The sequence below is a fragment of the Beta vulgaris genome, chromosome 5 (genome assembly GCF_026745355.1).
Source record: "Beta vulgaris subsp. vulgaris cultivar EL10 chromosome 5, EL10.2, whole genome shotgun sequence".
NCBI classification, from domain to species: Eukaryota; Viridiplantae; Streptophyta; class Magnoliopsida; order Caryophyllales; family Amaranthaceae; genus Beta; species Beta vulgaris.
In genome coordinates, this window is record NC_079206.1 from 11,905,949 (window position 1) to 11,926,947 (window position 20,999).

General features: G+C 35.8%; 1 protein-coding gene across 6 annotated transcripts; it reads left to right on the forward strand.

Moving 5' to 3' along the window:
* The first annotated feature begins 991 nt into the window (after positions 1-991).
* Positions 992-19,579, forward strand: LOC104892805 (uncharacterized). 6 transcript variants are annotated; one of them, XM_010678810.4, is made up of 12 exons: positions 1,009-1,225; positions 1,974-2,370; positions 9,488-9,656; positions 9,744-11,566; positions 13,988-14,020; positions 15,969-16,061; positions 16,576-16,654; positions 16,748-16,838; positions 17,228-17,333; positions 18,881-18,997; positions 19,074-19,229; positions 19,394-19,579. In XM_010678810.4, exons 2-11 carry the CDS (start codon positions 1,993-1,995, stop codon positions 19,122-19,124), a joined length of 2,940 nt encoding a protein of 979 aa, XP_010677112.2. In that variant the 5' UTR covers positions 1,009-1,225; positions 1,974-1,992; the 3' UTR covers positions 19,125-19,229; positions 19,394-19,579. The 6 variants fall into 6 exon arrangements, with proteins under 6 accessions (XP_057250978.1, XP_048500867.1, XP_048500866.1 ...); XM_057394995.1 differs by lacking the exons at positions 19,074-19,229; positions 19,394-19,579 and having other exon boundaries at positions 992-1,225; positions 16,748-16,944; positions 18,881-18,913; XM_048644910.2 differs by lacking the exons at positions 17,228-17,333; positions 19,394-19,579 and having other exon boundaries at positions 995-1,225; positions 19,074-19,212.
* The last annotated feature ends 1,420 nt before the right edge of the window (positions 19,580-20,999 follow it).

Sequence of the window (20,999 nt, forward strand, 5' to 3'; positions counted from 1 at the left end):
ATTTTATTATTTCATAATAGATTAAGGGGGCGTTTGGTTAGGGGGTTACAGGAAAGGGAAAGGGAATTAGTTAATTCCATTCCCTTAAATCTTGTTTAGATTGGGGGTTTTGTTTCCCCTCTTTTCTCCTCTATTACCCCAAATCCCTCTATTTTGATTCCCCACTACCCCCTCTACTTAGAAATGGGGGAATGGAAAACCCTTGACCATCACCTTTGACCACCCAACCCTATCAAAAACCACCTCCACCACCCCACCTATGTCAACCCAACCCTACCCCCACCTACACCACCGCACCGACCACAACCACTGCCACAACACCCATAAAACCAAAGTTTGCCCAAACTCGCCACCACAACCACTGGCACAACAACCACCTAGCCCCTCCCTCAAAAACCACCCGCAACCCATGAAAAATCACCCAAAACCTCCCGAAACCAACACCTTTTCACCAGAAAAGCACCCCAGACCGCCAATGTCCCACCCCAGCCATTCAACGACCCACCCCAGCCCATCGATGACCCACCCAGGCCCACGAAAAATAACCCCTGACTGCACCGTAGATCTGTTTCGTTGTCGGAGAGAGAGAGGGAGACGACGCAGAGAGTAGCCGACGAGAGTTGGCTGCCACCGGAGAAGAGAGTTGGCTGCCAAAAGAAGAAGAGAGGGGAGGGGTTTTTTTTTTTTTAACCCTTTCCCTTGTTTTTACTACCAAACATGTGTTTTAATTGAGGGGTTTTTGATTCCTTTCCCCTCCTAACCCATACTTGATTCCTTTCCCTTTCCCCTCTTCTAACCAAATGCCCCCTAAGTACTTCTATTAATATTATAGAGTGAAGTGAATGAATTCTAATTTGTAAAATCATATCATTATAAATGGGCCTCACTCAATGGGTACTATAAGCCCAACCCAATTGTAAGTTATGTGGGCTTTGATTCATCTAAAGGTAGCCCACTAGCCCATATATGAAAAAAAAAACTCCAAAAAAGGGGGAAATGAAGCGGGATGAATTTACGCGCGATACATTTATATAAAATAATCCTCACTTCGTACTTCTCAGCAGTCACTAGTCAGTTCTTACGATACGACGTTAACGAGTTACGACTCACTCACTTCCCTTCCCTCTGTTTTGCTTCGACAATTACTGAATAACCGCTTTCAGAATCATTTTTCTCTAGATTTCCTACTTTTCTTTTTCTCTCTCCTAAATTGCGAAATCATAAGGTAGGGTTTAAGTTCGAATTATCGTTGTCGATTTTGTTGCTACTTTTTTTTTGTGGGTTTAGTGAAAGATTTTGATGTTTTTAGGGTTTTGATCATCTTTCATATCAGTTGTTCTGGAGACTGGAATTTTCCGATTTTTAGACCTAAGTGGTTTACAAATTACAATTGCATGTTTTGCTGTTTAAACATTCGATATTTAGTAATTTGCAGTTTTGCATGAAGTTTAATGATGCTATGCCTTGTTTAGGTGTATTGTATTGTCTTTGATAATGTTATAATTGTCTTGTTTCTGGGTCAAGTTTTTAGGTAAATTTGTTTGGGTACTTGCGAAATCAAGTTTTTTAGGCATTTAGCGGTCATAAATTCTTGATTTAGTAACCAGAAAGTGTAACTCAGTAAATGTTCTACTTTTGCACAATTGGTGAAAATTGACGTTTTTACTGCTGACTTAAATGTTGCTTGGATCTTTGTTAAGGTTTTCCGTCATATTGGCGTATTTACTAATGTGATTGAGTAGAAAACAGAGAGCTTGTATTTTGTATACATTATTTCAGAATGGTATTGCTAGAATCTCTTTGTGTCTTGCTATTGTGTTTAATGCTACTGGTGTTATTCGCCCTTAATGTAAGGTGATGGGATTTTATGACGGTGGTGATGAATTAATTATTGATGTTCATGTTATCGCATTCGTTATTATGTTGCTTAGAGCTTTGTGTCTTAGTTGGCGCTTTTTGGATGCTGATTGCAGCTTTGATCATCTTATACAAATGGCTGATGCAAGATGTGAAAAAAGACATGATGATGTTGATTTTTCTTGGGGCTCGAAGGAGGGAAGGCGTCATACAATCGGTACAAAAGAGGGTGTTGCAGAAAGAGAGATGCAGTTTTATGAATCATTTACATATGAGGGAGTGGAGTATCATCTTTATGATTCTGTATATCTTTCCGGGGGAACTGAAGTTGAGCCTTACATTGGTAAGCTCATCCAGATTTATGAGCTTCCAAATAAAGCAAGGGAAGTTAAACTGCTTTGGTTCTTTCACCCTTCTGAAATATCAAATTATTTGAGAAGTGGAAATGTGCTTAAGAATGAGATCTTTTTGGCAACTGGGTGTGGCAAAGGCTTGGCAAATGTTAATCCCTTGGTAAAGTTGTTGAGACTTTATTCTGGCTTTAATTTAGTCTTTTATTTCTCCTATTACTTCCCTTTTTCATCTCTACTTGTGTGGGTTTGACATGTGTATTTTCCTTTCCACCCTCCATGGATAATGTCATTTAAGCCTTTGCTCTTTTATCTTGTTATTGTCCATATTATACATTAGCCACTTATAGTTTCTATTCTCGAGCACTCATAATTTTTTTTATTGAAGTGGTGTCTCTTTGTGCGTTTATTAGTTACCATATTGTTGCTAGTTATCTAATGGAAAATAGAGATACGTTTCTGTATGCCTTAGCCTCTTGAGTTGTTAATGTCTGGGGATCTTCACTGGTGGTGGTGTCTTTGTTCTTTGTTGTAATATTAAATTAATGGATAGATATTGCACTGATGGATGGATAGTAGCCTTCTATATTGTGGCCTTGGATTTAATTAGTCATGTATTAGGAACTGATATTTGTCGATGATTGTATTGGGATATTGAAGAAGCAGCAAAATCAAAATGTCAAAGGTAATAAGTGACAGGTCTAGAAGGTAGAACAAAAGGCAATAACTATTGGGTACCAAGATATAAATAATGTGAGTAGCTGCATCAGAGTAGCTGCATCAGAACAGGAGTATGGAAAGAGAAGACAATGTTGTCAAGGAACAATTTTTTTAGAATAGAGGGAAAGCGCATTGTGTTTTAAAATATTGTTAGTGCTAGCTATGTCTGGCTGAAGAGTTATTAATTGCAGAGAAAAATAGAAAGTTGGAAAGAATTAGCTTAGATTTTTGGCAGGGTGTACATTTGTCCTTGTGGCTATAGCAAGAGGTAAAAGTTCCAAGATGGAGGATCTGATTAGATAGAGATGGCAAGGCAACTTGGAAGTCTTATCTATCCTTTGTATTTTGAGGTCTCTTTCCCTTTTTTCTCTCTTTTTCTATCTTTTGATCAACATTTTGATGTACACGCCATATCTCTCTCAATCTCTTTTTGGTTCACTTATCCCATGAATCTTTCCTTTTTTCTTTTAGGTTGATCTTAAAGTGCTAGATGCATGCACCTTTGTGCAGTAGTGTGTTTCTTGACTTAGTGACCCTTTGAGCCTTGTAAAGCCTTCTACCTTTGGAAATTAAGGTTTTGTAATAATTAGTAGCAATGTAACATTAAGATTTGCCAAATACTATTACCAGGGTTTTTAGGACTCTTCACTGATGCGATGAGATGATCTTAGCTTTATGATTTATCTTTTGGAATAGAGGTGAGGTTAAGAATTACTCATTGAAGATATACTTGCATAACAAAATCTATTTATTCTGTGAAAGATGATCTTATAGCTTGGAAAAGAAGGATGGAGAAAGCTTGCTAAACAAGTGTGAAATATGGTTTTATTGGGCACTTGGTAAGAAAGGAACCAAAAACCACTAGATTTTTGAGGGTATAGCGTCTGCTCGTCAAGGTTTCTTTCTTTGTTTTTGTCAGATGGATTATAGCGTTAGATTATGACCAATACATGGCATTTCTTGATATTGTACCTAACCCTCCTTTTGTATATGGCCGCCTTTCTCCCTGTCCCTCCGTGGTCTTTTCAATGTGTTTTTTATTTTTATAATTGTCGAATAATATGCGGTTCAGAACTAGATTGATGTACCCAAGATTTAAATCGGAGAGTTCTAGTAAAGAGGATTGTGCCTCTTGTTTGCTCACACCAAACAGATGGGTTTTATTCTCTCTCACTTGGCAAGTTAATGTCGACCAGAAGTCAATCCGGTTTTTGTGGATCGCAATTCTTATTGAGGAAGAAAGATGGAGCTCTAGCTCAGTTAGTTTTGATAGTGCAAATAGTTTTCCATGAAGAAATTTTTCTCCGGGAAAACACACCTGATAATTTTTTTGTTTGATGGGAGAGAAGATCTTTCTTTTTTTACTAACCTGAAGTTTTGCTTTTTTAGTATTTCAGTTTTTTATTTGTGTCTCGACGCTGTGGATTGCAAGCACCAAGCTCTTTTTCAACTCTGTCAACCACCATCTTCATCATGTGCCACTTACTGCCTCTCGACCATCACCACCATCAATCTCACCTTTATTTCAGTAGTAAGCAAGCAATCAAAAAGTCGCTTTTCTTTCTCTTCTCTGCTTTTACTCTTTCCAATTACCCTGTTATGTATGAAAATATCTTTAAAAACTCCATTGGTGCCCTCTGCCAATGACGATCAAGGAGGCTCTGCGCCTCCAGATGCCACCCACAAAACTGTGGCGGTGACATTCACAACCTAAATACCTCCCATGTCTTCTGAAACAGAGCACCACAAAATGAGAACTTAAGTAATACAAAAGATATCTGCCGCCCGTTACAGCCAACCTGTTGCTGCATCTTTTTGTTTACTATGCCTTTTGTATACCTTGGCTCGTCCTTAGCTTGTACTACTTCTTACCTCCTTGTTGCCTGTAGTCTTTTATAAAGAAAGGTGTTCATGAACCAATTCTATAGTTATATTCTTCACCTATATTTAAATCCTGACTATCAGTGGTCAATTAGTAGCTCAAGAGTTGGGAGGAGATATCTGACCGCCTTAGACTTAGCTAAGTGTGGGAGGAAATATCTTTGTTGGTCCACATTGCATTTGCACTAAGGTCTTATGGTCCAAGGGTTTAAGTTCAGTATTGGTCTGGATGTATGGTGATATTGTGCTTATGGGGTTAGAAAGGAATGTTAGATGTTTATAAGAATGGCATTTGCGTTTGTGTTTGGGATAAGTATGCCATCATGACCTTACTTTGGTGGTATGCTTTTAGGAGTATGTATGTATATATGTGTGTGTGCATATGTACACACATATACACCATGCACTTAGGCATACCCTTTCTATTATAGGTTGTTGGTGCTGTTGATAGAGATGGTTAGTCCCTTTGGTGGGGTGTTGGGCCAATATGACTAAAGTTGATGTGTGAAGCAAAAAGGTTTCAGATGAAATGGTTACTTAAGCCTATCTAAGGAGGTTCCTAAATCATAGGTCATGCTTTTCAAAAAACATAAATTGCATGATTTTGTGGGAAAGCTTCTAGCATATCCTCTTTTTGCTACGAGATGTTTGTTTATTGAGTTTTAGATTCTCTTACTAGGTCGTGATGGTAAGGGGCCTTAAATTGCACCTAGTACTTTGGCGTTTAAGATGCATGTAGTTATTACGAGGAAGACGACTCAGTTAGTGGGTAGTGGTTAGTATAATACAAATCGGATGAAGGGATTTAAAGCAGGGTTTGGTGGACTTTGTTGCAACAAATTTGATGCACTTGCTGGCATTAGATCAGTACTTCAGTCGATGGAAAATTTGTGTTAATTTTGTTTTTTATTAGTACATGGTCTTTATTTATATGGGTTATATGGTCAGATTTTGGGAGGAGCACTTGATAGAAGTTACAATTCTGTGTGTTTCTCGTCATTCATTTTCAAGCTTCAAATTTACATTATCCCCGTCTTTGATTTATGTTCTTGAGGTGTGGTAAATATTTTAGGATTATCCAAATAAGTGAAAGTGGATGAAGTGAGTTAGATTGGGGATGATGGAGTCATGATCTTTTTGAGCTTCCAAATACTTTAAGTGCTTTGAACTTGCAAATTTTTTTTTTATCGTGCCTACGGTATTCTCCATTTGCTTTGGTCCTATATATGCGCAGACGTAAGGTTTGAAATTCTTTGTTAGGGCATGTGTTTTAGGAAGTACCAACACTAACGATGGTGTTTAGGTTCCATGACGTGACAATCTGATGATTGTATATGGTATGAGAACTGTAGTTTGTGGCGATTTGTACGTAGAGATTGTTGTAGAAAAATATAGCTCTGCAAAAACAGAAAATGGATAACAATGTGGGCCAAAAAGATTAATGTGATAGAAGCTGTGACGTGTTGGAAACACTGTCTTACAAGCAAAATTCTCCCCGACTATGGTGCAATCAGAAGTGGCGTTGCCCCCCAAGATTTTACACAGCTATTCCCCTTAATGTGCACTCAAATAAGGGAAATTAGGAACTCATAGTAATGCTCAGAACTAGAGAGAGAAAATCAGAAAGAAGAGAGGAAGAATATATGTTTTCTGTATATTTCTGAGGACAGCAAACACTTTTTATAGCCAAAAACAGAGTGTAACTGAAGAGAGATTTTAGGAGAGAAATCTGCCAAACTAAATCTGTCAAACTAAACCAGAAAAATAATCCATAAAAGCTCTCTATATTTAAGGAAAGAAAACAGATTTAGGGGAGAGAAATAAGCAGCTGTTACAGAACATTTAAAACAGAGTGGAATAGACTTTGTAACTGAAAAGCTTCATAAATCTGAACTCTCAGATACAACATGGCCCTTTTAGTCTATACCACAACTTCTATTTGCATTATATCTCCAACAATTGTTACATATCTTTGTCTCCACACTAAGATATCACATTAACACCCAAAATCTACCTTTGAAAGGTAACAAATTGCTCATTTTTATTTTGTAAACATGACATATGTGCATACACATCTGTACTTTTACTTTTTCACCCTTCTCACTTTGAGAATCTTAACATATATCTTCCTTTGTTTTTTTCGTTGCTACACTTCTTCGTTTCAGGCTATCCAATGCATTACTTTGATCAATAATACTTCCTCCGCTCCCATTTAATTGCAACACTGTTCTTTTTTAGGTTGTTTCAAAATAATTGCAACACTTTATATTTTTGTTAAGTTTTTTATGTAAAATGACTTTTATACCCTTACTTTTTCTACCCTTTCTTTTCCAATTCACATAATCACATGGGCAAAGTTGTCCCATGGCCCACCAAAATGCTTTTCTAAAATCTTGTTGCATGTTGCAATCAAATAGGAGGAAGTATCTTTAGTTACGCACAACAAAAATAAAAAAAAATATGATGTTATGAAAATATTCATTAAGATGAATCAAATAAGATCCCATTTGACTATGTTATTTCTTATACATTAGGATTAACAATTCGAACTAGGTTAGTTGGTGAATAGTAATTACTATGCAATTGCATCTAAAAAAATATGGAGGAAGTATATAAGTCAAATGAAAATATTTTTATGTTTTGCTTATGCTCATTTCACAACATTTTTGCTCATTTAATTTTTTTACGCTTTTCTCATTTTATATTTTTGCTTGTTTAATGTTTTCAGCTCATTTTTTTATGTTTTTGCTCAATTTATGTTTTTTCTCATTTTATGAAGCTTTTTCCTCTTTTAAGTGGTGCTTACAGTTCTCACCATAAGAGGATTTTCATTAGAACCCAAACATATATACTACCTCCGTTTTATATTATTTGGAACGATTTGACATAAAGTGAGTAGAAAATGTCGAACCGTTGCAAATAATATTAAACGGAGGTAGTATTATAGCTTGGAAAATAATGTTTTATGTTTGAATGATATCTTATATGTTTTGAATACATTTGAAATTTGTGATATGTCAAATGATGTTTTCTACACATTAATATGAGACGGGATTGTTGTGAATGACATGAGCCCAACTTGATCAAAATCAAACTAGGTCAAGCTCTATGTGATCTCGAACTTAATTCCTCACAAAAAAGTGAGGAGCCTATATTTCATGGCCAAATTAAATTAAGATCATCGATCAAATCTTGGATGTGATTATGTATGCGGTAGCAATCACGTTCTTGTGCAAACAACATGTACGGATGAATGGAACAAAGCCGAAGCGGCTGAAGTTTGAAGTATTCTTCTAACATAATATGACCAAGCCTCTCATAATATGAGGGCTAAATATGGGTGCATGAATAGTTTCCAAATGTAATATGTTTTGTACCACATAATTAGTTAGTAAATTATTTAGGCTATATTTACAAAATAATGGATTTAGGGAGCAAAAAGTTCTAACGCCGCCGGTTTACGTATTGGCTGACGTGGAAGGTTATGAATTTGGTGGCGTTTTGTAATGGCTTTCGCTGAACGACAACTCTAATTCCGTTAATACTCAATCATTTGTAGTGTAACGTTGAAGCTTTGATTCCATGGGTGAGGCTTGAATGTCTATGCCAATATTGGATTTGATTTCGTGTATCTCATCATCTAGTTGTTTATTTGGTATTGTGGGTGTGTTGGTGTGACCTTTGGTATCAATATCTTGATATTTTTTCTTTGAGAACGTTTTTTTATGGATGTTAACCCCAATGACTCATTTGCTATCTTCTTAGCGTAATAAGCTGTTTTAAACTTAGAAGTCAAAAGGCACAATATGTTTTCATCAACTTCAAAACTCAAGCTCTTTAAGGTCACTCCATTCCTCCAAATCTTTTGGTTCTGTTTCAAGCTATCTCTTATCAAAACATTCATTATCACTTCGTGAATCATACTTGAATCTCCTAAAGTCATTTGGCTTACATGCTGAATTACTTGAGGATAAGAAAACGTCTACTAGTTGGAAAGCTAAATTTCGTTTACTTTCTTCCAAGAAGAATGTGAGATTTGAAGCGGTGGTTGTCGTTTTTGAATGAACAGTGAGAAAATGTCTACTAATTGGAAAGCTAGACATCGTTTACTTTCTTCCAAGAAGAATGTGAGAGTTGAAATGCTAGTTGTCCTTTTTGAATCGATGGTGACACTATGTGGTTGGTGAGGTATGAGATGATGTGAAAACTTTTGGTTATAGGTTATAGTGAATTTCATGAAAACACGTGGTGTTTCCAAGACTATTTTGAGCAAGAATTTTGCTTTTCCATTTTGGTTGTATATCAAGCCTTGATGAACATGTATGTTCATATGAAGATTGTCAGAACAATTTCCTGGTCTTTTCCGTGTTGAAGGATCCTAAGGCATAGCGTTCTTACTAGGGATTGAATCTTCGGCCTAGATGATTCGTGACTGTATTTATTAAGGTTTTAGATTAATGGTATAATATTATGCCACAATCTTGTGAAGTTCAGCCACGATTTGATTACTTGCTCAACACACCCAAATGTTAATTGAGGTGAGAAATTTTCGTATTATTTCTTCGGCAAAGTTCCATTTTTTTTTGGTTCTAAGCACCCTAGGATGGATCTCGTTTATGTTGGTTGCCAACACGCGCTGAGATGCAGCTGCTAATTCTGTTGATCTATTGCTAATTCAGGAAGCAATTAGTGGGAAGTGCAATGTCCTTTGCATCTCGAAGGATCATAGAAATCGCCAACCCTCAATTGAAGAATTTAAGACGGCGGACTATGTATTCTATCGTACATTTGATGTTCAATATCACACCGTGTCTGATATGTTGGGTGAAAAAATTGCCACAATTGACGGTGTGTATTCAATATGAAAGGCTTTCAGTTTAACCATTTGTTAGAACAAGATTATGACACTCTTCTTTTGTTGCTAATCTGTTTCAGTTAAATGTTTATTGAACAAAAATGATATTTTACTATCGGACCCCGCTAAGGTAGATAGCGGGAATCTGGCACTGAGCATAGAGAATCGGCCTACATCTGTCAATGGTTCTCTTATCTCCAACAAAGCGGTAGAGAATGACGTCCTTATAGGTTCTCTAAAAATGAATGATGATCAAGCGACAAAAAATGTATTGGACAAGTCAATATTCCATCCTCCAGAAAATCATGACGATGCTCGTCATGATGATACAGGTACAATGGAGGACACAGGGAACAAGTCGGATTTCAATAAGGATATACTTAGAGGACATAAATATGTTTTATATGATGCTGGTGTGGGATCTTCGCTGATGAAAAATGATAAAGGGTCAAAAGTAAAGGACGGTGCTTTTGGACATGACTGTACATGTTCAGTGGCTTTATGTGCTACCCAAGCAGTATCAGGTTCTGGTCAAAAAACCAGAGTGACATCAACAGATCACAAGCAAAATGAAGTAGATAAGTTTACTACATGTGATGTGAATCTGAGGCCATCACAAAGTAGTGCCTTTACAAAGTCCAAGCTTGGAGAATTTATAAATCCATTGGATGAGAAGGCAAATAGTCATGGGATGACATTAGTTGGTATCGGGAAACTTAATGGTAATGGTTCAATTGTATCTGCTTCTGACTTGGACAAAAGAAAAAAAGAACTTGGAAAGCGTATTCATGTTGAAACTGGTACAGTGCAGAAGTTGAAGTCTGCTAATGATTATAGTGCTTTGGAGGAGCAACCGTCTAAGAAACTTAAGATTGATGGTGTTGCTCCATCCCTAAGAGATAATGGTGGGATTTGCACTCATAAATATGCCACTAATTCTGCTGCGAATAATAAGACTTCGCAGTCTGCTTGCTTTGCTGCCAGAACAAATGATAAAGGCAAGTCAGGCAAACAGTTGGTTGGTACAAGCAATGGCATTGCTGGGATGCTTGAGTCAAATGGCATAGATGAGCACAAGGGAATGACACAAATTGATCAAGATGATCATATTGGAACTAATGTTGTGCAGAAATTGAAGTCTGTTGATGATTCTGGATCTTTGAAGGATAGGCGGTCTAAGAACCTGAAGCATTATGGTACTGCTCCATTATCAAGCAATGATGGTGGGATTAGCACTCATAAGTCTGCCACTGTTTCTGCTGCAAATTATAGGGCTTCACGACCTGCTGGTGCTGCTACTGTAACAAATGGTAAAAACAAGTCAGGCAACCATGTGCCTGGTACCAGCAATGTTTTTGTGAACAAATCTAAGCTGTCTACACCACCATCAAAAGATCTTGAGAAATACGACATAACTCAAACTACAAGCAAGGTAGCTCCACAACTGTCTGGCATTGTTGTTGATACTAGTGATAGAAGCAAGTTGGATAGAGGTACAAGTGATAGAAGCAAGTTGGATAGAGGTACAAGTGATAGAAGCAAGTTGGATAGAGGTACAAGTGATGGGATACCTAACAAGCATAAATTTGATGGTGCAATAAAGGGAAAATCGGTTGACAAGATGTGCAAACCTACTACACTACAAACAAAAGATATGCAAAAATTAGGGGTTGCCTCTAACACAAGTAACAACGCTCTATCACGCGTTGATGTTGAAAATAGTAATGGTGCAAGGCTTTCCAAAGGGTCGAGTCTGACAAAGGATAGGCCTTCTCATCTCAAGTCCAACGCCATGGTAGAGGTTAAATCTAATGATAAATTGCAAAGAGGATCCGTTGAACAATGTAGAGATACACAGACTCAAGATTATGGTCGCCTTAGAGAAGTTACTCAAAGACCACCTGTAAGTGTGTTGTCAGTTTACCTCCATTTGGATGCTTCTTTGCTTATATTAGACTTACCAATCTTGTGCATGTATCTCAAGATGGAATATGCTATGATCTTCAATTCTCTTTAAATTTCTTTTCATCGTTAACGCTCTAGTTAACTAATATTTGCATATAGAAGGTCATGTACTTATGATTAACTTTTGTGCTATAACACTATTCTTCTTTTGAATCTTTTATAATTTATCTCAAGTTATCAATGTTGAAGGTGAAGATTAAGCAAGCATGTGTTCATGCTTCGATGGAACCGGTTGGTTGGCTAGGCATGATCCAAAAGCACGATGATCTTGAGTCATGTCGTGCTGTGTGCTACTTTGCCATTAGGCCTTAGAGAAGTGGTTAGCATTTGTTGTGTGAAACTTTGCGCCCCAAATCATCGTGGTTGGTATGTGCTTGGCTCATGCTAGGTCGAGCCCATATTGGGCATGTTGTGCTTCAGTGTCTACCCAACCAAGTGCAATCATTATTATTATAGAACTTCAAATTTTCCCTATTATAGAAAAGGTTGTTAAACATCTTACCGAAAAATGCTTTATTGGGTTTTTGCTTCATAGGTCACTTGTAACATGTCAAGATGTAAGCCTAGATTTCTAGATCTAAAATTGGTAGAGATTGGTACGGAGATGCATGTGTAAGTTCCTTGGTGTCCTTATAACTTCCTTGTCAATCCTTGAATTTTAGAGTGTTTCATGCTAGTGGCCGTGATGGGTGTGCGAAAGGTGGAATGTCTTACCTTTGAGTTTAATTAATAAATGCTCCCTTCTCAAAATTGCTTACTATTGTCACGGAGTTAAGCTTAGTAGCTAAAATGTAGAACAAAAATTAGAAGAGAGACAACTAATGGAAAATGGGGAAATAGAGACTAGAACATTGAGGGGTTGAGGAGATTTGTGGGAAGATGGGGGGTTTTCGTTATTACTAGTATTATTATGGGGTTTTTATACATGCTAGACTTAGTTTTATGCTATTTAGTGTTTTTTCTGGCATTTGAATTGGTTTTATGTTGTAAGGGTAGATTATTGGATTGCATTAGTTCGTAAGATAAACTTAACCTTTAATTATAGTGGCTTTATATGGGTGGTTGGTTTTCATTCCATAAGTAAGAATACTAGTACACATTTTTGGTGCGAGCTTAATACCCCTCCCTCCTAGATTAGTTCGAACATCTTTTTTTCATGAAATGAAATGAATACTTTATTCTTATTTTATCCCATAATAGTTTGAACCCTTATATAATGGGAATGGTCCCACTAATTATATAATACTTGTCTTCTACTCCATTTGGACATCCATTCATTCTTTCTTTGAATAAGAAATACCTTATCTTCTATGTACATTAAAATATTTAAAAATAAAACCCACTATGTCCTTTCACATCTAAGATTTCAATAAAATAACAATAGCAATTCATCAGCAAGAACTTTGTGCCATGATAATTGGTCGTACTTATCTGGTGTAGATTGAGTAGTACTCTCGATTGTGAGTTATGCTCACATCTCGATTAGTTGAAGCAAAAATATTGATTATGACTATTGTCATCAATATCCAACATTTCGGAGATAAGCATGGACCTAGTTTCCATATTTGAAGCCACTATATAAATGAGACTTGACGAGAGAAAAAGCTAGTTATAGTTGTTGGCTCTCAAAATTGTAAATAGAGACAGGATGGAAAAAGAGGAAATAACTAGGGGCCAAAATTTTAGGAGTAGAAGAAGACAAACTCTAAGAGAGAGATAAGTAGAAATGTAGAAGAGAAGGACAAATGAGCGGATTAAATGACTTTGCCCTTTTCTATTTGGGTCTTAGATTTTTAGCCAATGTGGAGCTTTTGTTTTTCTCATTTTCCTTGGCCTTCTAATCAATTTGAGTGTTAGGATTTCTCTTTTCCTTCTAAGTTAAGATAATGAAGAATGAGTGTGGGTATTTGGTACTACTTGGTAGGCACAATCATTTGTTCGTGCAACGGCAAAAACTTAAGGTCGTTCGCCATGTTTGAGATGGCCAATGCATTCCTATTCTTTACATATATATAATCATGGCAAAATCTTGTTGGTGCTTCACCGTGTTTCTTTATTATTATCATATCGGAATCTCTTTGTCAAATCAAAAGAGATGAGTTTTTGTCCATTTCTTTTGATCTAAAAACCTAATTTCCTTGACCAAGATTTGTTTTGGTGATATCCCAAGATTCCCAACAAAGAACATTATGATTTCTTGAGATTCTCTTCCGAGAAGCATTATAATTTCTTGAGATTTCTTTCTGTAAAAGCATGATGGTGATATTCTTATCATATGGTAATTAATGTCCTTAGTTGATTAACCCATGTATTGCCTTTTTCTTGAAATACTTTTTATATTGATTTTCATGTGTAACAGGACAAGAGCAGATGGATGAGAGCAGGCTGTGTTGTGAGTACTCTTCTTCATGCTTAGCTTTTGCCTTAGTAACTCATTAATGATTTCTCAATCTTTTTAAGATTATTAGATGAGGTGATGGCCCTATATTAATTTATTATAATAGATGTATGAGGAGTACTATCTTTGTTAGTTTAAAAGGACTAATATAATCTCAACGATCAACTCACAATAACCCCAACTATTAGCCTGACATATGCAAAACAGCTTCACTTCATTGCTAACTGGTTGAACCTCTTATAGTATTGATGTGTCAGAATATGTGAATCTAAATGGACCAAATTATGTCATTGTGTTAACCTTCCTTTCTCTACTCCCCCTTTCCGTCTCATGCAGAGCCCTGACCTCAATCCCTTCTCCAGTTTAATCTGTTGTCCCTACTCAAGTTTTTGTCCCTTTCCGTCTCATGTGGGAGAGGAATTTATCTCTGTTGGTTTGGTAGGTCGAAAGGGTAGGTTTGGTTCATTAATTATATGAACTCGGCTAGGTCAAAACTTTGCTCGGGCTTGTCTCTTTAAGAAGCGAAGCCCAAAAGCTTGTGAACTTGCTTTTCCCCCTTTTTTTTTTTTTTGAGGTGTGAAAAAGATTATTTGTATAAACTAATATAAATGCATTTTTAAAGAACCTACTACAATATATATGTATACACTAAATTTACTTACATGAAACATATTAAAATAATACCATGATAAACGTTGGATGAATATAATAATTATTTTATTTTTAACTTCTTGGAAATTGCATGATCAAAGGATTTAGGGGCGCATTAAATTGAATACAAAAGAATGAGAATGCTTTAAAAAGAAAAAGGCTCCTCTGGATTTCGATACAAGCTTATTGTAGACTTCTTCTAAGTTCTAACTCCCAAGCTTTTTTTTGTCCCTCATGAGCCATTACTCAAGGTGCAATACGGGGGTAGAGAACTAGAGATAAAATCAAACATTGACTTTAAAAGAAGAAACCCATATATTTGGAGCAATGATTATGTTAGCAAAGTAGTTTAAGGCTCTTAATAAATTAAAAAATAAAAAAGCTTGAACTTATGTTCATTTGAGCTTGAATTGTATTTGGCATTCAAACTGGATACAGCCAAGCCCAATTTTTGCGTCAAGCACAAGACGAGCTAAGCTATAATAGTCTCGAGCTTAAGCCCAACTCAGATTTTCTATCTTCGAGCCAATCCCAATTTGAACTTCAACCTCAACCCGAGCCAAGCTCGAGGGTCTAAAGCTCGAGCCTAGCTCAAATTCATTCAATGATCAGGTCAAGCTTGCTCGATTAGCATTTTAGCACTCCCAGGTTTGGCAAAAGCTGTGGCTATGAATAGTGTGTGTGAGAGAGCACGGTGTCTAAAAAAAAAGGCCTTGAAATATGCTTTAAAATGAAATTAATCGATAAAACAAGTCAATGGTAAGGTTGGACCGTTTTGGGAAGGATCAGCTAAGAGGTGGAATTATACTCAAGTTAATCAATATTTAAGTTTATTATGAGAGAAGGTCCCCAATGATTAGGAATACTATTGTCAATTTTTTCTTCTTTATATCATTACGGCCTTAGTTATGACAACCAATGTGATGTTTTACTTGAACCTGTTTTTTGCTTAATAGAAGGTCAAACTAAACTTATTAAATGGCATCATTTCTTTAGATGCTGTAAACTAAGGAAAATCTTGTGAGGAAATTCATAACATAACTCATTAAACATTATGGAGAAAGAAATAAACATGTGAGATATTAACAGACTGAGGCCATACACTTAAGGGAGCATATATAATTTTCCTAATATTTGGAAGAATGTTGGTGGATAGGTCATTGTCCAGAGTTCAAAATCTGGATTCCAACATGGTGGTATCAGTCTTGCTTGTGTGTGTATCTTTACATTAGAAAAGCTTGTCTGAACTTTTTCAATATCTACAATGATGTTTACAAAATATGTGTTTCAGCCTTGGGAAGAAAGAATGAAGGAAGCTCATGATCAAGGAACTCTTGTTCTGCTACAGAACTTGGATCCCACATACACCTCGCTTGAAGTTGAGGTAGCGATCTTACAAAATCCTCTATCATGGAGTTAGTTATGCATTTGGCTTCTGTTACAATTTATAATCTGTACTCTTCTTAGTTAGCTTAGGATTATGTGATGTGATCCAATTATGTGTGATGTTAGAATTTTGTGTCTTTGAAACATGCGCTTCATTTTCACTGTAGATCTTTTATATAACATGATCTAGTTCATAAATGATATTGTTGTATATTGCCTATCCATCTTAAATTTTATTTGGTTTGTGATTGGAAATAGAACTCAATCAAAAACTAATGAAAGACGGGTTTTTTTAAAAGAAAGTTGTTAAAAAAAGCACATGTGCTCACAAACCAGGAGCTCAAATCTCAATGAATGGGTAGTATTGATTTATCGCTCCTCTATCTGCACAAAAGCCCATTCGCCCAAATAAAGGAGAATGGAAAACAAGCTACAATATATAGTTTGTGACTGTTTTTCCCTGTTTCGGGAGCATGTTTTTTAATTTCGGTTATCGCTGCATGTTTTGTCAGAACATAGTTTGGTGTGGTTTTGGATATCACTGCACTGCAAAAATAACACCACATACTGCTACTTCTAGCCCACATTCTGGTAAGTCGACCATTACTTTGCATTTTTTACCTGACAAACTAACGTCTCCAGTTTGGCTATAATTCAAGCAACATTTGAAATTTTTGTTTGTAGGACAAGCTTTTGCTATCTTCAAAACCCAGGTTATAGCAAATAAGGTCATTGGGAAGCTGGGTGAGGAGTGCTTAATGCTCCCAAATGGAAGGTGTGTATAACATTCATATGCATTTTCTTGTTTGCTTTGATACATTGATTGGAGGGGGGAGGAGTGGAAGGACTGAGTGTAAGTGCTTTATGCTCCCAAATGGAAGGTGTGTAGAACAACTCTTTTATTTCAAGAAATTTTCATATTTGGAGACGGAGAATTCCGAACACATTAATTGATGTGATTTACAGATTTGTTTAGAGTTGGCAGGTTCTTAGCTCTTACTCTGAAATTGTTAAATCTGTTCTTTCATTTTCTAGTAGTTCCAGTTTGTCATTCTGAACTGTGCCTAACATTTTAGGCTTGTATTCCATTTGATTGAAACTTTAATTGTTTTCTGCATGTGACTTCTATAGCTAGAGGATAATTGGTTGTTCATGTGTTTCCAGACCTCTTGTAGGAAGCAGTGGGGTTCTAAGATTTCCTGGAAAGCAATCTTCATTCCCTGGTCACCTGGTCATTGACAAAGTTAGACAGCAAACACAACGGGACTTGGTAATGTTAATTGACTAAATTACAACATATGGCGACACCAGTACGACTTAACTTCTTGCCTTAGTCACTTCGAAGTTGTCGTTGATTTTTCGGAAATTCTACATGGTGGCCTCTTAATTTCAATTTTTCTATTTTGTGGCAAGCCAATAAAAGATTTATACCAAGTGACATCCTAGTTTGACCAATTATGCTTAGTGACCATAATTCACTTAAAACCTAGTTAACCATCCAATTAAAGGTGAATTACTAACTTGTCCCTAAGTTAATTATCCTAACATTAAAAAAAACCCTCCTATCCCTCATGTTTCTTACCCTACTTTCCCTGTTCATTGCTCTCATCTCTGTGCTAATAACACTGAAATCTTGGCCAAATTATGGCAACTTGTGTTTATAATAAATGTAGATGTTACTTTTGTAGTTCTTATATCAGCACTGCATTAACAAATTTATTTATACAACTAGGATACAAAATAAAAATTTCCTCTCTGTGCCTAAACTTTCTAACTTTATACTGTCATGACAAATTGATTATCCAACAGATTAACATAAGAAAAGAAAATCAATCTATAACTTCTGAAAGTTGGAATAATAACAACATATGATCCCATTTGTTTGCTACAACGGGGATTTTCTACAAATCAAAGAGCTTCCCAAGTTACATCCTTCTTAATTTGTTGGCACAAATGTTCAATATGAATGTTCTTTAGCAGCACAAAATACAAATACAATGAATGATCTTTCTATAATAAGGGGTTTCTGTTTTCAAGTATTATTTTATATATAAAAAAAAAGAGATGAGTTCCAATCGAAAAACATTGATTCATATAGTGATTGAAATTGGTTAATTTTGCTGTTTTTTAAAGTGCGATTGATTCATATAGTTATTTGCTCCAATTGAATGTAAAAACGTTGAATAAGAACATGCTTATTGATCAAGTTTCAAGTGTTTAAGAGGCAAGAACTCTGTTCTCAACTTCACATAAGTAAGTTAAATTGTTGGAGCATGAAGTGTGACAGAACTGTAGGCTATTGCAAGCATTTATGGCTGATATTTTGGTTTAGACTTTAAGAAGCCCTAGAAATCTTGCATGGGGGTGGGAGAAGAGGGAAAGAAAGAGAGTTTATGAGAAGGAAAAATAACTAGAAAATTGTGATTTTTAATCATGTGTGGGAGGGTTTTTATGTTAGGATAATTAACTTAGGGACAAGTTAGTAATTTACATCTAATTGGATGGTTAATTAGGTTTTAAGTGGATTAGGATTACTAAGTATAATTGATTAAAGTAGATGGTACTTGGTATAAATCTTTTATTTGCTTGCCACCAAATAGAAAAATTGAAAGTAGGAGGTCTTGCCTGCACTTTGGGGGTGTGGATTTCCTCTTACCATTCCCTCCTACTCCCAAGTCCCAAGGGGCTTTGCCTGCAAACTTAGGGTGCCCTTGCCTACAAACCTAGGGTGCCTTCTTCTTACGTACCTTAAAAAAAAATGTAGAATTTCCCTTGATTTTTCTATGTAACATTATTTTTGGTATTTTTTATTTCCAGAGAGAAGCAGTTTCTACCTCTCATTCATCTCAGCCAAACACCCTTGAGTATGAGATGGCACTTGATTGGGGCGTACTACAAGAGAGATCAGACAAGTGGTGGAACAAGCTGCATCAGGTCTGTAGAGTTTTGTGGGGTGAGCTTCGTATCTTACTTGTGCTAATTTCTCAAATCTATTTGTACCCTTTTGCAGATCCAAATAGAAGAAATTGAAAAGTTGAAGGCAAGGCTGAAGCCAAACTGAGAAAATTACTCTAGCTGGTTTCACTAGTAACAACTTGGTGATTCTGCTGTTTTTGACTTTTTTGTATCAAACTGGAAGGTTCAAGCATATAGCAGTTCTTTTTTGGTATGTGCTTTTCTCCTATTATGTTTTTTCCGCTTTTTTTCTCCTATAGAGTGGTAGTATTACAACTTCCATGTTTCAATTATATGTGCTACAGATGAATTTGTGGATGAAATCTCTCTCCTTTTCTTTTCTAGCTGAGATTGATAGGATGATTAATTATGCAGGTATTAGAAAGATGTACATATTCGATCTCCTACTGGAACTAGGGCTCTGAAAGTCCAGCAACTGCTGGTAACCAAGAAGAAATATCGGTCTTCTAATGTGACATACTGTAAATGATATTGCCGAATTTTTAGCCTAGCAACTTCTGTGGAGTACTTGGTAGCAGCTGCCTACTTTTTTTTTTTTTACTGGGTTTAATTTTTTTTTTTTAAGAGAAATTTCATTAACTGAAGCCAATCTACATCTACAATAAATATTAAAGAGAAACAAGATACAATTAAACAAGGTTAAATTAAATTCGTCTTTGAAAAAACTACAATGAACTAGATTGAACAATACAGTGCAGCGTCTTTGTATTTGTTGACTCAAGCTTCTATTGAAGAGGAAGTTTATCATTCTGACATAGTTTTAGAAGAGTATTCTTGATCGAGTCATGTAAATCGCATTCGAGATTTCAATACTTTTATGTTGAGTCTTGAACTTTAACCAATAAGAATAATTTCTCATATTTAAAAATAAAAAAACCTTACTCACAACTCTCATAGGGGAGAAGGAGATTTCTACAATAGATATTAAAAATCAATAAAAGGGTTTAAAGATATCTCATAAAGAGATACTAATTTATTCAACAAAATAAGAAAATGAACTAAAAATTGATAATAAAAAAGGAAAAAGGGGCTTGTTATAAATGAAATCATTTATGGTAGCCTTTAAACCCTTGAAGAAGGGGTAGAGGAGACTCAGGTTTTAGAGAGAAAAGAGAGAGCGGGGGGTGGCTATTGTTTTCGTAATGCTTTCTGGGGGTTTACTTTGGTGGTGTAGTTACTTGCCATTACTATCATGTCGCTCATATATGTAGAGATTTGTAAAAATTATGCCACTATTATCATGTCGCTCATATATGTAGATATTTGTAAATATTATCTGGGTAGTCTTTGCACTTTCGTACTTTTATTTTGTTACTTCGTGCTTCAAGCTTCATCAAGCCTTTTATTTTCCCACCCATATCCTCTCTCTGAAGTTCCAAGTTGTATCTAGAGGCGGATCTAGGATTATAAATTTGGGGGATTTAAATAAATAATTTAAGACAGTAAAGAACACAACTAAGAAATCGGCCAATATTTTCGTCACATGTATTGACAATGAGAAACTGAGTTTTAAGGATGATAAATCTAAAAACTTATATCATTCACGGCAACTATTAAGAAATTATTTCATTATTGCATATTGGAACTCCATCCCTTTTTTTTTTTACTTTTATGACTTTATACTCTCAAACACGAAAGTTTGATCATTAATTTCTTAATTACTTATCACTACTACAAAGTATAAGAAGTTGATGATTAGAAAACATACATATAGATTAGTAAGTTCACCGTCTTACATAATGACATATTTTTGACTTAGTCAGACATAGAATATAGAAAGTGCATATATTCGAATTGTTGCATTTATTTAAAATTGAATGGAGCACTCGTTATTAATGTGTGACAGAAAATCGATGATCAAAGACCCTAAGTTGGACTTGGACATAATAATATATAAATTGATAGTCTGTAAACAACTAATACAGTGGATATTATATAGAAAGGGAAAAAAAAATCTTCA